General features: G+C 46.6%; 1 protein-coding gene across 2 annotated transcripts; it reads right to left on the minus strand.

Annotated features, from left to right (window-relative positions):
- Positions 1 to 4,879: 4,879 nt before the first annotated feature.
- LAX1 (lymphocyte transmembrane adaptor 1) lies at positions 4,880 to 14,515 on the minus strand. Of its 2 annotated transcripts, XM_027609916.2 has the most exons (5): positions 14,133 to 14,515; positions 11,232 to 11,344; positions 10,688 to 10,798; positions 10,054 to 10,139; positions 4,880 to 8,255 (listed from the first exon to the last, which is right to left on the minus strand). In XM_027609916.2, the coding sequence occupies exons 1-5, from the start codon at positions 14,219 to 14,221 to the stop codon at positions 7,461 to 7,463; spliced, it is 1,194 nt and encodes a 397-aa protein (XP_027465717.1). In that variant the 5' UTR covers positions 14,222 to 14,515; the 3' UTR covers positions 4,880 to 7,460. The 2 variants fall into 2 exon arrangements, with proteins under 2 accessions (XP_027465717.1, XP_027465718.1); XM_027609917.2 differs by lacking the exons at positions 11,232 to 11,344; positions 14,133 to 14,515 and adding an exon at positions 10,924 to 11,217 and having other exon boundaries at positions 4,881 to 8,255.
- Between the last annotated feature and the right edge of the window lie 1,876 nt (positions 14,516 to 16,391).

Genomic DNA, 16,391 nt, shown 5'->3' on the forward strand with positions numbered 1-16,391 from the left:
AAATTTTAGAACTGAAAAAATGTAATATGTGAAATTAAAAAATTCATTTGATGTGCTAACAGCAGAATGGAGATGATAAAAGAGAGTCAATGAACCTGAAAATCGATAGAATGTATTCAATCTAAAGAACAAAAAGAAAAACAATCAGGAAGAAAAAAGAACAGAATCCTAGGGATCTGTGGAACAATATCAAAAGTTCTAAATATTGGGGTGCCTGGAGGGCTCTGTCGGTAGTGTGTGCAACTCTTGATCTCGGGGTTGTAAGTTCGAGCCCCACATTTGGTGTAGAGATTACTTAAAAAATAAAAATCTTTAAAAACACGGAAGTTCTAATATTTATGCCATTGGATTTCCAAAGAAGAGAAGAGACAGATTGATGCAGAAAAATGTTAGAAGAAATAATAGGTCACAAAAGACAAGGCAAGAGGGAGGAATCGCCATGGATTGGAGGAGACGAAGAAGTTGTATAAGTACATGTTCTGTGGGATCCTGGAATGGATCCTGGAGCAGAGGAAGGGCATTGGTGAAAAGCTGATAAAATCCCAGTAAAGTGTGTAAGTTGGTTAGTAATATTGTACCAGTGTTAGTTGCTCTGTTTTCATCATCGTATCAAAGTTATGCAAGGTGTTAACATTAGGGAATGGTTGGTGAGGTGTATGTGGGAAATCTCTGCATTATTTTTTGGAGTTTTTCTATAAGACTAAAATTATTTCAAAATAAAAAGGTTTTAATATTTTTAAGCGAAAGGAAAGAAGGAAGGAAGGGGTAGTGTTTACATTAATGTCAGATGAAGTACGCTTCAGAACAAAGAATATGACCAGCGATAAAGAGGGACGTCATATAGTGATGGAAGTCAATTCACCAAGAAGACTTAACAATCCTAAATGTGCATACAACTAACAACAGAACTTCAAAAACACGTGGAGACAAAATGAGTATGACTGAAAGGATAAAGAGACAAATCAACAATCATATTTGAAGACTTCAACACTTCTCTTTAATTGCTAGAACCCATGGAAGCCACGTAAGGATGTAGATGACCTGAAGAGCCCTATCAACCAATTTGACCTAACTGGCATTTTCAGAGCATTGCACTCAACAGCAGCTGAACACATATTCTTTTCATGTGAGATTCTGCAAAATTAGAATACCCTTGAAGAATTATGTCTTGCTCTCGGATCATCAAGAATGGATTTCCCCTCTTAGAAAGAGTGAGAGTTCTCCAGGACACCTGGGACAAACCTGAGCTTCTGTCAGAGATTCTCAGCATCTGAGTGCCAGTTACCTAGGAATCTTGTCTACATTTAGCCAACTGGAGACGTCCTCTGATGTGTCTGCGTGGTATTTCCCAGAGCATTGGTGGCTCTCTGTGGCTGCATGCTGCTTTGATGGTTGCTGTGACTTCCAGGAAAGGAAGCACCTCCCCTAAATTAATGCTATATCGGGTACCTAACCTAAATCAGTTAATCAGGAAATCAGCAAGTGTACCAGGCCTAACAGCATTCTTCTTGCTCGCTCATCTTCTAAAACCTAGGGTGTGTGTGTGTGTGTGTGTGTGTGTGTGTGTGTGCGCACCTGTGTGTGCATATCTTTGAGTCTTATAACCCGTTTCAGATATTATCAGGTTCGTGTGTCATCAGAGATACTGATCTGCTATGCAGTTGTGGTGGACAAAATGTGTTCATGTCTTAATCCCTGGAACCTGTGAATATGTGACCTTACATGGTAAAAAGGACTTTACGATGTGGTTAAGTTAAGGACTTTGAGATGAGATTATCCTGTGTTATCTGGGTGGGCACCATGTAATCGCAAGGATCCTTATAAGAGGGAGATAGGAGATGACAGTCAGAATCGTTAACTCCACTTCTTGATACGCCCACATTCTACCAACAGTCTCCACCTTCAACTTATTGATGAGGAAGGGAAGACCGAAAGGAAAAAAAAAAACAAACTATGGGTACCTTATTTTCCCCTTTCTTGCTGTGCCATTTTCAGCATAAGTGGTTAAAACTAATATAAAGAAGTAAGGGAAGTAAGAAAGGACATGGTGGCTCATTTGTGTTAGAACACTATTGCCTTCTTTCTGTAATCTCTGCTTATCAACTGGTTTAAGAGTCAGAGTTTCCAGAAGTATTCCCACGTCAGTACAGGCCCTCAGCCCACAGGGAAACCAGAAATGATAATAAAGCACCATGACGCTAAGGGGTGCTCAGGGAGGAGGCATGGCAGAGGGACGGCAAAATCTTGTCTTCTGCTCACCATTAAAGGGTGAATTATAAAGAGGGAAGGAGACTTGGCAAACTCTGTATTTCATACTAAACAGTGTTCTGAATCATGTCCAATCAATATAATATGAATTTGAATAATTAATTTACTATATTTAACTAATCAAGGAATCATAATGGATTCCTTATCTTTATATCTACTTCCTCATCCTTACCTTGAAAAAATTACCTCCTACTTCACATTGTCAGGCTCAGGAGATGAGCCAGTTACCGCACTCGGGCATTCCATTTAACTCAAAATTTCCTGGCAACTAATGTGAGAAAAATAAAACTATAAAGGGAAAGAAATTATTGTGTCATAAACAGTCTTCCATTCACTCGTTTGTAAAAAAGCTCAGAAAAAGAAATTAACAGAAAGGTTACTATCTCGTTCAGGACGATAGATAGCTTATTACTCATTCTCAATTTGGGAGAACGTATGTAAGTGTAACTGGCTTATTGGGGTATAAAGCTGAGCTGGCTTTATTTTTTCCACGGCCTGCCCCCTGACTGTGGTCGGTTGAACTTCCCTTCCTTACTTGGTGATAGCTCTCTTAACCAAGTCTCATTTTGATTTCTTCATTTTTCATTCTCCTCCTGGCTGCGAGACGTCTCTCATGCCAGTGGGTACGATTCAGTTCTGCTGAGCCTTCATCCTCGCATCTGACCCTCCTGTCTCCTTACTTGGCCAGGTGGGGTTGCCACCCTCCCGGGGCTTGTCTTTGCATCCCTGGAGAGCCCCGACTGGGTGCCTCCTGTGAGGCAGGAATTTCAACGCCGGTTACTTGTGGGGTGAGTCCGACAGCCCTGAAGGAATCTGCCCGCAGTCCCGTCACCCGGTGTGGGAGAATTAGATCCTGGGACCATCTGCCTTTATCCCACAGTCTGAGTCCCTTCTGCTGCTCTAACAAAAAAATACCATAGACCGGGTGGCATAAACAATATTTATTTCTCACAGTTCTGGAGGCTGGGAAGTCCGAGATCAAGGTGCCAGCAGGTTTGGTGCCTGGTGAGGCCTGCTTCCCGGGTCACAGATGGCTGTCTTCTGCCATGTCATGGCAAGGGCTTTTTCTGGGGTCTCTCTTATAAGAGCACTAGTCCCTTTCATAAGCGCTCCGCCCTCGTATCTATTCACCTCCCAAAGGCCCCCACCTCGTAGTACCATCACATTGGGGTTTCAAACATACGAACTTGGGGGGCACACACATGTTCAGTCGACAGTACCCACCCAAGTGCTTGTGAGGCCACCCTCAGACGGTCTACACCCAACAGAGGCTTCCTAGAGGCCCCTTACCTGGCACCCAGTTGAGTGGCCCAGGCCCAGTCACTTTCCCCTGGTGATGCTTGTATCGTTGCTGTGCCCAATAGCAGGTGGCCCGCTGCTTCACAGCATGCCCCCCCCCACCCCCCTCAGTTTTGACAACACCGCCTTCTTCTTCCTTTTCCAAGGGCACGAGGCACTCTGCAGAAAGAGGTGCTTACCACCCGCCCAGGGATGGGGACAGTGAAGGAGGACAGAACCTCTCTTCCTGACCAGCATACTCCTCAGCCTCCAGCACCTCACCCATGGAGCAGGGACGTGGGGTGGTGGAGGGCACTGTTTGCTAGGACTAATTTTCCTGTTCTCAGTAAGCCCTCGGCTGATCCCTAACACTCATGGCATGCTAAATTCAGAATGTGGGGTGTTTTATACCCAGCTTTAGGCCTTAGCCTGGATTCCTGTACCACAGGAAAAAACCTCCCTCAACTTTTTATGGCTTAAGTACATGCACTGAAACAATATCATCGATCATCAATTATCAATTATCAATAACCTGCCTTTATCTTGGGCCTTCTGCTAAGATTCACGGTGGATACAAAGGATTTAAATATATTTTCCTGCAGGCAAAATGATACAGATTAATAGAGAGACTGATCAAATATGTTAACAAAACAATGCAGAAAATAGCCAGAACTATTATACCATCTTATGCTTTAATGTTATACCCATTTTGCAGAAGAAGGAACAAGGCATATTTCTTTAAATGGTATGAAGCTAGAAGTCTTCACTTTATCCATGTTTTAAAATTATTTTATTTGGAAATAATTTACAGAAGAGTTGCAAAAATAGGCGAGAATCTCTATATATCCCTCATCCAGCTTCCCCTAATGCTAACATCTTCCATGACCGTGATACAATGATCAAAGCTAAGAACCTAACATCAATGTAATACTATTTACTAAAATATGGACTTTTTGAATGCTATCATTTTTCCCCCCACTAATGTCCTTTTTCTGTACCAGGATCCAATCCAAGTTACCATTATTCTATACTCAGTCATCAGGTCTCCTTGGTGTCCTCTAATCTGTGACAGTTTCTTAGTGTTTCCTTGTATTTTGTGACTTTTAACACTTTTAAGACTTCAAGTCAGGTATTTGTAGAATGTTATGCAATCTGGATTTTCTGATTTTTTTTCTCATGATAAGAACGGGGTTTTGTGGATTTGGGGGAAGAATACTAGAGGTGAAGTACCCTTCTCCTTGATCATATACAACTTGACTTATTACTGGTGAGTTAACCTTGATCACATGGTTAAGATGGCGTCTGCTCTAAATTTGCCTGCCCACTCCCCTCACACCGCCCCCCCCCCCCCCCCCCCCCGCCTGCACTCGCCTTTCCATATTCTATTTGTTAGAAAAGAGTCACTAAATCCAACCCACACTCCACACTGAAGGAGAGGGGAATTAAGTTCTGGGGAAAGTATTGACTAATTTGTAGACAGACATGTGTGAGAGTCATCGTAGCAATGTATAAATATTTGGGGGGAGATCTTTGAAGCTATGCAACTATCTTATTTCTCTTCAAAGTGTCATCCACTAATTTTAGCATTGATTAGGACTTGCCTATAGCAATTATTCTGTGGTGTTTTTTTAAATTAAGCTTTTATTTTAATTCCGGAATAGTTAACATACAGTTCTGTGGTATCTTAGTAGCGATTTTGTTTTCCCCTCATTTCTTCTATATTTATTACTCAGAATTCATCAGGAAGGAAGATTTCTCCCTCTCCTACATTTTACTCACTTATTGGTATGGATTCGAGAATGTTTATTTTGTTGAGTTACAAATTTATATCATAATTATTTATTTTTATTGCTGAAATTGTTCTAGCTTTGCCCCTGGGAACTCTTTTAAATGGCTCCTTTTGACATACCTTCATATTTTCTTGTGTTTTCTTCCCCTGCCACCCTCCTCTCTTTTTCTTTCTTCCTTTTTTTTTTTAAAATCTACAAGATGGTTAAGCCCCCCTCCTGTGTTTTCCCTACCCCAGCCCTAGAACTGCCCATTTCTCCAAGGAGCTCTGGTTCCTTCTAGTGAGAACGATATTTAGAAACCAAGACCTGGGTGCTAAGTGTGTTCATTGCTTCTAGGGTGTCAATTCTTCTAGACCCTCTAGTGGACAGAGCTAAGAAATATATGTCTGCTAGCCTATGTATACACATATCTATATTTATTTCTGTATCTATTCGTATATATATTTAAATAAACAAGAGTTCAAACTATACCTCCAAATCTAATCCAGCACCACAGAATTCATTGTAGCCTTTCTGATAATGAGAAACCTGTCCCTCCTTATCTATATTTACTTATTTGTTCAAGCTACAGTTAAAGTACTTTCAGAATTGCTAACCTAGGGTGCCTGGGTGGCTCAGTTGTCAAGCGTCTGCCTTCGGCTCAGGTCATGGTCCCAGGGTCTTGGGACCATGCTCGGCATGGAAGCCTGCTTCTCCCTTTCCCAATCCCCCTGCTTGTGTTCCCTCTCTCGCTCAGTCTCTCTCTGTCAAATAAATAAAATCTTAAAAAAAAAAAAGAATTGCTAACCTATATTCTTCTGAGATACGAATTTACCAACTAGAGTACAGTGTTTATGTAGTTTTCTTGTGTCTTTCTTATAGTCTCAAGTGAAAACATTGTTTCCTAAAGTTAATTAGGCCAGCTTCTTTTCCCTTCACCCCTTCAGTGAGGCTGTATCATACATCTATAATATAGTTAGGTTTATTTGTCTTAATCTGCATTCCATCCTGGCTTTCCCTGACAGCATGGTTAATTAAAAAATTTACATACAATAAAAGTCACTGGTTGTGCTATATAGTTTCCTGTGTTTTGACAAATTCAGAGTCCTGTATCCACCACCACAATACCAATACAGAAGAGCCCCATTAACCTAAAAATTCCTTTGTAGTAAACTTCCTTTCCCTAAACCTGGCAACCACTGATCTGTTTTCCATCCCTATAGTTTTGTCTTTTCCAGAAGGTCATATAAATGGAACCATACAATATGTAGATTTTTAGGGCTAGCTTCTTTCACTAAGCAAAGTGCTTTTAAGATTTGTCTAGGTTGTTGCACGAACCAATAGTTCATTCCTTTTTACTGCTGAGTATAGATAACCTTATTACATGGACATACCACAGTTTGTCTATTTACCTGTTGAAGGACACCTGGGTTATTTCTAGTTTTGGCAATTGTGAATAAAGCTGCTATAAATAGTTATATATGGGCTTTTGTATGAACACAAGTTTTCAATTCTCTTGGATAAACACCCGGGAGTGGAATGGCTGAGCTGTATAGTAAATGTATGTTCGTGAGAAACTGCCAAACACTTCCAAAGTGGATATTGTGCTTTGCAATGAATGACCGTTCTGCTGTCCCACATCTTCTCTAGCATTTGGTTGTCCACGCTCTTTTTCAACTGGAAACTGCTGCCCCACCCCAACTCTGACTTCCTTCTTCTTTTTGGCCTCTGCCTGGATTACAAACTAACCCATATTCTCGCTTTGCATCTTGCTGGTATTCACAAAGGTAATGATTTTAACCCTCCTCATGTTTCCACTGTGCACAAAAGAACTATCGAATTTTTAATCTACTAACCATCCTATAAGGCAGTTTCAGCAAACATTCTTAGGTTAGTATGAGAGATAACAGCACCATGCTTGAGAAGAATTCCTTTCTGGCTTTCTCAGAAGCTGGCTTTTGTTAGTTCCTTAACTTCTGTGTATCTCAGCCTCTTTGTCGTCTACTGGGTTCAGACGAACCCACTGAAATACAAGGATGGTCAGTGGTCTTCACCACACCCTATAGTGGCCAGGGATCCGGCAGAATAGACTACTCCACAGAGCTCTCCAACTGGGTGCCTGGGTCCCAATTCATCAGGAAGGAGCTATGTGTCTGGCCCCTGCTTGGAGTCCCTGTCTCCTGACTTGGCAGCTAGCACATTCTCATAGTCGCTAGAAATGTCGTTTGACATTTCTTCTCCGTGTTTTATCTGACTAGTCTCACTCTGTGCAGATGGCTGACAGGTCACATGTTCCCCTAGAGCCAGAAACGTCCCTGACTGCATGACAAATTGGAGGTGGGTACCTGGACCATCCGTCCAGCCTTCCACATGGTCCGTGTTTGAGGAGGTCCCTTCTTCCTCCACCTGCTGCTGGTTTCCGTTGGTAGGTGCTGATGGGACATTTTCATAATCTCTGTAGCACTGGAAAGCCATCTGGGGCTGCTTCCCCTGGAGGGTCTCCAGATTCAACCCTGCCATATTGACATAGTCATTTGAGGTTTCAGAAGAGCCATCCCCATCGCTGAGTGGATCATCGCTCTCGGATCTTGGAGGCCAAAAACGGGTGCGGTCACTGGCATTCCCACAGCCCTTGTCTTTTTCCTCAGTAAGCTCCAGCTCCTGGGCATGTGGGAGGGCAAAGAGGTTCGCGGGGGTGCTGTTGGTAGAAGCTAGAGCCTTAGCAATCTCCTCTGCTGTGGGGACATTGATGTAATCTCTCGAATCCTCTGAAGAAATGCTCAGGCAGTCTCGGGCTGCTTTGACATTGACATAGTTTGCTGAGGGAGTGAGGTCCCCACACATCTGGAGCCCTGTGGCATTGTCATAGATGCCCACTGCATAACCGTTGGCAGGAGTATGGTCTCTGTGCCGCCAGAGGGCATTGGCTGCTTGGGAGGGCTATAAGCAAGAAGAGAAAGCCGGTGACAGGATGGAAGCAGAAATACAGGCGAAGTCTTTTCTAGTTCCCCACCCAGTACCACTATCTGATCGCTCCTTCACTCGGTTCTTCACCTTGGAGAAAATCTCTAAGTCGGGGGTCTCCAAATGCAAAGCCCTAGATCCTAGGCAGGTATGAGCAAAGTGGTTAAGCTTAAGGAAAGCAACAGTGTAAATGTGATGATCAATTGCTACTGGCTTTTGGCCACAGTGGGTGGGTGGTCAACGGGGAGTCTCTGGGGGGGGGGAATATTATAAACTGGAGCGAGCCTGCTGCCTCAGAGCCTGCTGAGAGGCAATATAGCATAGTGGCCAAAGGTAGCGACTCAGCCTTAGACTCAGGGTGCAAATCCCAGCCTTGCCACTCTGTGCAGAGTTTGGGCAAGTTACCGAATCTCTTCGTGCCTTACTTCCCTAGCATATAAAATGGGGACAATCAAAATATCTACATAATATGGTCTCTGTGAGGAGCAGGTGTATGACTAAAGTGTTTGGACTAGTTCCTGGCACATCGAAAGCACGGACACATGCTTTGCCCTTATTATTAAAGGTGCAGCTGACATACAGACTCAGCCCATTAGGGCCATTTGGGGCCGCCAGTCTGCTGTTCCCAGAACTTCTGATTTTTCACGAAAAGCTGGACATCTGGACTTTAATGTGAAATCTTTTTGATTTTTAAATGTTGGCAACTGGTTCGAAGTGTTCTTCCTGCACTACGGAGTCCAAGCCAAACATCTTGTGGCCTCATACGGGGTTGGGACCAAGCGCCGGAACTCACTTCGGCAGCGAAGTTCCCTCTTCCCTGCACGTTATCAGCCGTGCGGACTTGCTCCCCCAGGGAGTCCCGGAGGTGAGAGCAGAGCCCAGGCGTGAGACAGGTGGGAGGAGGACCAGGGGCTGGCCTCAGGGTTCCTGAACTCAAAGCTCTGGGTAATGAGAGGCTGGGAAGCAACAGGCTCAGCAGCTGTGCGAGGACTGTGTTTTCTTGAAATGACCACAAACTGAAGGGACTGATTCTTCGAGGAGCAAATGAGAACTTATCTATGGAGATAAGGCCCCTGAGCTTCAACGTCCTCCCTTTGCTGTCTCTGTGGTCTCTGCCCCACAGTGTTGTGGGGCTCCTCCCTGGGGGCTGCCTTCAGAGCCAGATCATAAGACACATAGGGTCATTGTTATTTACCGTAGCGCTGGTAAATACCCAGGGGACTGGTAACCTCCGAAAAATATCCCCCATTTGATCGAACGCTTTCTACACCAGCTACAGTCCTCAATGACTTACAAATATACCTGTTGAGGATAACTGGAACAATTTGCCACAGGCCCCAGAAGGAATTCTCCAGGCAGGGTTTTAAGGATGTCTGGAGCATCCAACAGCATTGTTGGAATATTTGTATACCCTCCTGAGGTGATTACTCGGAAGGAGACAATACTCTATTTGGGTAAGCTGTTACCTGTCTTTGTTAAAACAGTCCATTTCAGTTCTAACATCATGTCCTTGAATATATGTGCCCTGGTGCCTTGCCCCAAATCCCGAACAATTGTTCCTACCTTTCTCACTTTTTCTCCCTGGGCAGTAGGGAGGTCCTGAGGCTAGTCTTCCCAACTTATTAATAGAGCCACAGGGCCACTGCCAGGGGACGTGCTGTTTGCCAGGAAACGAGATCTGCGACCTGAACTCGTTTACCTCAGTTCTGCACCTCAGTTCTGCCAGAGACATGTCATTTCTCCCAAGGGGCTTGTCCCTTCACTTGACTCTTACCACAGGCTCAGAAGGAGGTCTATCAGAATTTCTGGAGAGGAGGCCCTCAGTGCTGAAAATGCGGTTACTCCTTGACTGACGTCTCCCTGAAAGACCAGAGAACAAGTCCTGAAGCTAGTAGGCCAGTCCCGTGAATGCTTCAGCCTCAACAGTCCCCGCAGTGTGGGTGAAGTGGGTTTGTGTGGTGTCTGGTGTTAGGGACTGATGTTCTGTGGCGAGAGGGTCAGAGCTAGGGGGAATGATGTGCTCTGAGGTCTGGAACTGTCCTCGGTTTCTAGCAAGGACCGGAGGACACTAACTAGCATAGGGGTTGGTTGCTCCTGGGGCAAAGCTTCACCACCTGTAATGCTGGAGGCCATGTTTTCCTTCTGTATGTCTCCCCGTCCCTAGACACACACACCCATCTATCTTTTGCTAACTTCATATCGAGATAAAACAACCCCCCCCCTTGTAGACGACCCCACCTCCCTTTTTAGAGCTCTCTGCTTCTGTCTAGATCATCCTCTTCCGTGCTCCCTGAAGGGCAGAAAGGTCCGAGTGTTTAAAGAAAGCTGCCTCTGGGTCGTGAGATGTACATTCTGGGTACAGAAGTTCGGTGACATCTGTGCTCCGTGGATTAGAAAGAAAAACCTACCCAGCTCTTCTTGCCTCTGGGGAAAGGAGTCATAAATATTTTTGGTTCCTTGTCTGGGTCGAGACAGAGAGGGTAAGGGCATGACGGTAACTCGGAAGTAAGGGACTTGTCCTGCAAGGTAATGAGAGAGACGGGGGTCACGGCAGGGGCCTGTGTTACAGAATGTGGGGGCCCGTGGGGATGAAAACATTCCCCACCCTCACTATGTATCATAAAAAATACATTTGCACACTTACCCAATTCCCTTTGAACTAGAAGACTTGGTACGCAGAAGCAGGAGGAAGAAATGGGGTGTGTGTGCAGGGAGGGTGTGTGGGCATGAATATGTCCCAGGGCAACGATTTTCAAAATGGAACTCCAATCAGCACTGAGCCTTTTGGGGCCACAGCTTAGATCCTCGAGTGAGACAATGACCAGTGTGTCAGGGAAGAACAGAGGATTCCCCAGTACAACAGTTTATCCCTGGAGAATAAACCGGGCTTTGAATGCCAGGCTACAGGATTGATGCTCGAGTGTCTCAACTTGGGACAATCAAGGGACTCACGGTGTTTCTTCCATTTATTCCAGTTCCACAGGCTGTAGAAAATCACAGTGGTCAGGAGGATGGCAAGGAATCCCGCAAACCCAGAAAAGATGGCGCTGTTCTGGTCTTTCTCTCTGTGAGGAAAAACAAGCGCCATGCCCCAGGCTGTAGGAGGCTGAGAAGGTTAGAGGAGAGGCTTCCTGCAGGAATTGGAGCCCGAGGACTTGGAATGGGAGCCAGGTGAAGGAAAGCTGAGGTGGTTGGGCTCTTGGTCGGAGAGAGGGTCTTCTTTGTGGACAGAGGGAAACTGGACACAGGAGAAGGGCGCTGTCCCTTTTGAATACCTACTGGATGCCAAGGGTTTGCGTGTGTGTGAAACTCATTTCATCTTTACAACAGTCTCGTCTCTCCTTGTGGCCAGAAACCCGAGATTTAGACCAAGAAAGGCAGAGTAATATGTATCAAAGATCATACAGGTGGGAAGGAGCAAAGATGGAATGTGAGCCTCGGTCTGTTGGGGCCCAAAGATCATGCTCTTCCTGCTGCACCACGCTGTCCTCCAAACTTGCAAAATCGGGTTCATCTGCCCTCATTTCCTACTCCTGGGCATCCTATCTTGGGTGGAAGGAGGGGTTACTCGCCACACAGTGAGGGAGCTCCTCTGTGACAGAGTCTGGCTTGCGGGCACTTGAGCAACCCCCATGTACGGACTTGTGAAGCTGGTCTCCAAGCAACACTTGCTGTTTTGTGGAATGTAACCGATGCAAACGCAAGGCTGAGTTCCTGCTGCTTGTGACTCCCTGACAGGGCTGGGGTTATGGCTCTGCTTTGCCTACTGTAATAAGAAGTAGCCAGGAGAGGTTACAGCAGGAATCATTAGCGGACCTAAATATTAGAAACCAGATCAACTACCAGGGAAGATTTTTGTCCCCCTGAGTCCTAGGCTTGTTTACCCTATTTACACTGGACATTTCCGCTAGGCTGCCCAATGGACATCTCAAACCAGGTAGGTCTGAAACAGAATGGCTGTTCTTCTCCCAGAAGCCTGCTTCTCTTCTGGTGTCTCCCATCACCTAGTGGTTCAGTCAGAAATCTTGGAGCCATCCTTGACTGCTCCTTTTCTTTCACACCTCACTTCCAGTCAACCAGCAGATCCTGTCTGCTCAACCCTGGGCGTCTTTCCCAAACCCCTCACTCCTCCACTGCCACCCCCCCCCCCCGCCCCAAGCCACCGTGTGTTCCACGCCGACCTTTGCAATAACATCCTTAATGGTTGCCTTGCTTTCACTCTTGACCCCAACATCCTATCTTCACATAGAAGCCAGCATGATCCTCTTAACAGTAAACCAGATCATGTCTCCTCTCTTCTTGTGACCCGCATGACTTTGATCACAGTTGGGATAACAGTGACAGTTCCTACCCAGTAAGGATGTCATGGCACCTTATGTTCTGGCCTCTGTCTACTTTCTTCTTCTTCTCTCTCTCTCTCTCTCTCTCTCTCTCTCTCTCTTTTTTAAGATTATTTATTTGAGAGAGAGAGAGAGCACAGGGGAGGAGAGAGAGGGAGAATCCCAAGCAGAGCCCATGCTGAGCGCAGAACCGATGCGGGGCTTGATCCCATGACCCTGATCATGACCTGAGCTGAAATCAAAAGCCAGACACTTAACTGCCTGAGCCACCCAGGCACCCCTCTGCCTACCATCTGACCTCATTTCCCGCCACTTTCCTTCTGACTTCAACAGCCAGGACTCCTGGCCGGTCCTTGTCCATGCACAGCACAGTCCTGCCTCTGACCTGCAGCTCCCTCTCCCAGGTGTCTGTGTAGCTCAGTCCCTCATTTCCCTCATGTGTCTTCTCAAATGTCACCTGCTCAGACAGGTCTATTACTCTCAGGCCCTTAACTCTGTCCTGGTTTTTCTTCATACACTTGAGATGGATTGACATTATATTATACTTCCATTTGTTTATCTGTTCATAACTGACTTTCCCACTTGACTGTAAGCTCCAGGAAGCCATGGGCTTGTCTATCCTGTTTATCTGGTGCCTGGAACAGTGCCTGACACTTAGCAAGGGCAGGATGAATTATTTGAATGAATGAGTGAATTAATAAACATGAATGAACACAGAAGTAGATATTTTGGGGGGACTTCAGGGTTCTGATAGCTTTATGAATTCATTCCCTATCAATGCTCTGTCCACCTGCAGGGACATATATTTGTTTGTTATGGTAATCACATTTATTTCCCTAAATGACAGCGATTTTAAATTTATTATCGCTGAGTTCCACTCTTACCGCAGCGCTGAGATTCAAACCTACAACTGTTGCCGAAGCTTCCACTGCTGTTGGACTTTTTCTTTTTGTTAGTATGGCCCTGAAGGTTTTAGCGGTAAAATTTATAGCTGCGATTAGTTTTGTGAGATTTTATATCCTAAAGACATATCTTTATCACATCTATGCTTACATTTTCCACTCACGGAAAGTTTTTAGAACCTAGAAACACATCGTTGAAAAAAAACCAGGCCTTTTGTTTCCATCATGGTGGGACCTAGGTTTTTTTTGGGTGGGAGGAGAGTGGTTGTGGGGACCTGAGACCGGAAAGATTGAGGACAGCAATCGGGGCCTCTGGGAGGTGGGAAATCCAACCAGGCCAGGCAGCGAGGTCTAAGGAAATCCTGTGTTAACACGGCTTTCCCTCTCCCCCTGCAACTCCCATTTCTCTTCAGTACCTGTTCCTTTCCTCCCAGCAGTCCTGAGCAAGCTTCTCTAAGCCTAGAATTTGGTGGTCTCAGTGGACCGAGCAGCAGCACTCCCAGCGTGGTTGTGCGGGCCGGGAGTGCTGCTGGGGTAGAAGCCCCTGGGGTCAGTCAGGGCTGTCTGTCTAAATCAGGGGAGGGTGGAGCTCACCACCCCACGTCACTCACCTGTCCAGGCTGCCGGCAGTTACCCGCAGAGTCCTGGCGTCCGAGGTCCTCCCCCTGATTTCTGAAAGGGCTGGGGTGATCGAATCCATTGTTACGGCAACCTCTCTGGCTTCAGCTGCTCCTCCTAAGCCTTCTCTTAATTATCAACAGCTAACACATGTTGCCACTTCTCCTGGCTCTTCCTCCTAAGTTGCCGTCCCCCAGGAGAAAAGGCAAAATTGGTTGGTGTTTTACATACCATCGCAACCAGTTTAAGTAGATAACACTGATAGGAATCCTCCTTGTCTTCATGTTTTCAATCTTTCTAGAACTTTCTTTCCCCCCAACCTTGCATCTGTCTGGCCTCTCCCCCTGAAATGTCAGGCTGCGTGGCCCCAGACACAAAAATGACAACAGGTTTGGTTCTACCTGGATGTGGCTACCGTGCCCACCGCAGGAGGCGGGAGCTCAGCCGGCTGCGGTGCTCCCCAAGAGAGGTGGCTCAGGGAGACGCTGTGCTCTCAGCCTTCTGGTGGAAGTGTGAGGGGTATAGAGGGGGAAACTGCCAAGAGGCTCGAGAGAGACTCTGTGAGAAGCTCATTCTCCCCCAACCCCCAAAGCGGACAGAAAAGAGCAAACATTTGCCAGAATGGAAACAGAGAGTCGTCACAGGAAACGACACCACCAATGTGCTAATGAAGCATGGGGCACAGGAAATGGTGCTCAGGTATAATAAGGGAGAAGAAAACGTGTCTGCACCACCCCACCCCCCCACCCCCCGTTCCCTGGGTTGGCCGGAGCGCCGTGGTCTGTAGGGAGTGGGACTAAAGACGGGACAAGGTGGTGGGGGGTTCGCGATTGTTTCTCTGGGTTCCTGAGACGGGGGCAGGCTGTTTTCACTGACATTTCCCGGTGATTTTGACAAAGCTGGTCTCTGTTTCACATTTTGAGAATCTCTGGGTGTGACGCTCAGAATGGAGGCGATGCTGGGTCAGCGGGGGCCCCGGAGGCCATTCCTTCCTGAAGCCCTGCCCTTCTTGGCCCCTGGCTGCTGGCTGTCTCTGCAAGACTCTTCTGGAGATCCATCCCAGTCCTGCTTGTTGGGCACCTGTCTCAGAGGCTGGATACCTCATTCCCCGAGTCTACCCAAAGTGTCCCAAACTTAGACAGTTGCTCAAAATTTGTTTCTAGCTCCCTTCTCTTTCCCTTACCCATCTCCCGAAGCTCTTTGCATCTTGGCAGAGTCCAAAGAGAAGGGGTCACTAAGACTTTTATGAGGCTGTGAAGGGCCTCTGACCTGGCTTTCCACAAGGAAATGGACTCCCAGGGGCCTGGCACGGAAGATAGCCAGGGCCTCAGCACCATGCCTCTCTCCCATCTCTTCCCAGTGGACGCCAAGACCCCCGGCTTCCGGGGGCTGTTCACCCCTGCTCTGCACGTCCAGGCTCTCACAGGGCCCCCAGGGGAGAGGGGCTGCAGCTGCAGGTGACTCCTGGCTGGCTCTGCCCAAAGCTCTGCCTTCCAAGCCCTTGCTGCTCTCCCTCTGCGTGGCCTTACCTGGCAGGAAGCAGAGGTGGTTTAGAGGCAGCTGGTTCAAGAGCTGGAACCTGGGTCTCTGCCCGCTTGTCCTTCGGAATGGGTCTGAGTAGAACTAGGACTCCTCAGGAGAAGAAGATCCCTCGCTCCATGGCCCCGGTGGCCGGGACCAGTGGGCGAGAGAGCAGGGCTCCTCGGCCTCTCCTGAGCCACTGGTTCCAGCAGAAGGCTGTGTGTCAACTGGGAACTTGGAAGGTGGTACAAAGAAAAGGGCCAATAGAACCAAACCTTAGAACCCTGACTGCTACTTTAAAAAAAAAAAAATTTTTTTTTTTTTTTAAAGAAATTCTCCTGCGTGATCATCTTAAGACCTTGCTTCTCTTATCTACCCAGAGTGCTTGAGTCACACTAATCAATCTTCCCTCTGGTCTCCGGACTCCCTCCTCCCCCCACACTTGAGGGAAACTGCCTTCTGAGAGGAGGCTCTGCAGAGTGAGCTCCAGGTTTCCAGATGGGGCTGAGCCCTGCCACCTGCTCTCCTTTCCCTTGCGGGCTTGTGACGGCACATCAAACCAACAAACCCAAAATTGGTGTGTGAAATTATTCATCATGATAATGGAAGAAAACTACTCATTCCTGGGAAACAGGGCATATGCTTTATACCTGACTGCTCTGGTGTTTCCCTTTAACCACTTTTAATGATTTCAGGGTTGAATGTAACATGTGATCCTAAAGTATTAAGAT

The sequence above is a fragment of the Zalophus californianus genome, chromosome 10 (genome assembly GCF_009762305.2).
Source record: "Zalophus californianus isolate mZalCal1 chromosome 10, mZalCal1.pri.v2, whole genome shotgun sequence".
Classification (NCBI taxonomy): domain Eukaryota; kingdom Metazoa; phylum Chordata; class Mammalia; order Carnivora; family Otariidae; genus Zalophus; species Zalophus californianus.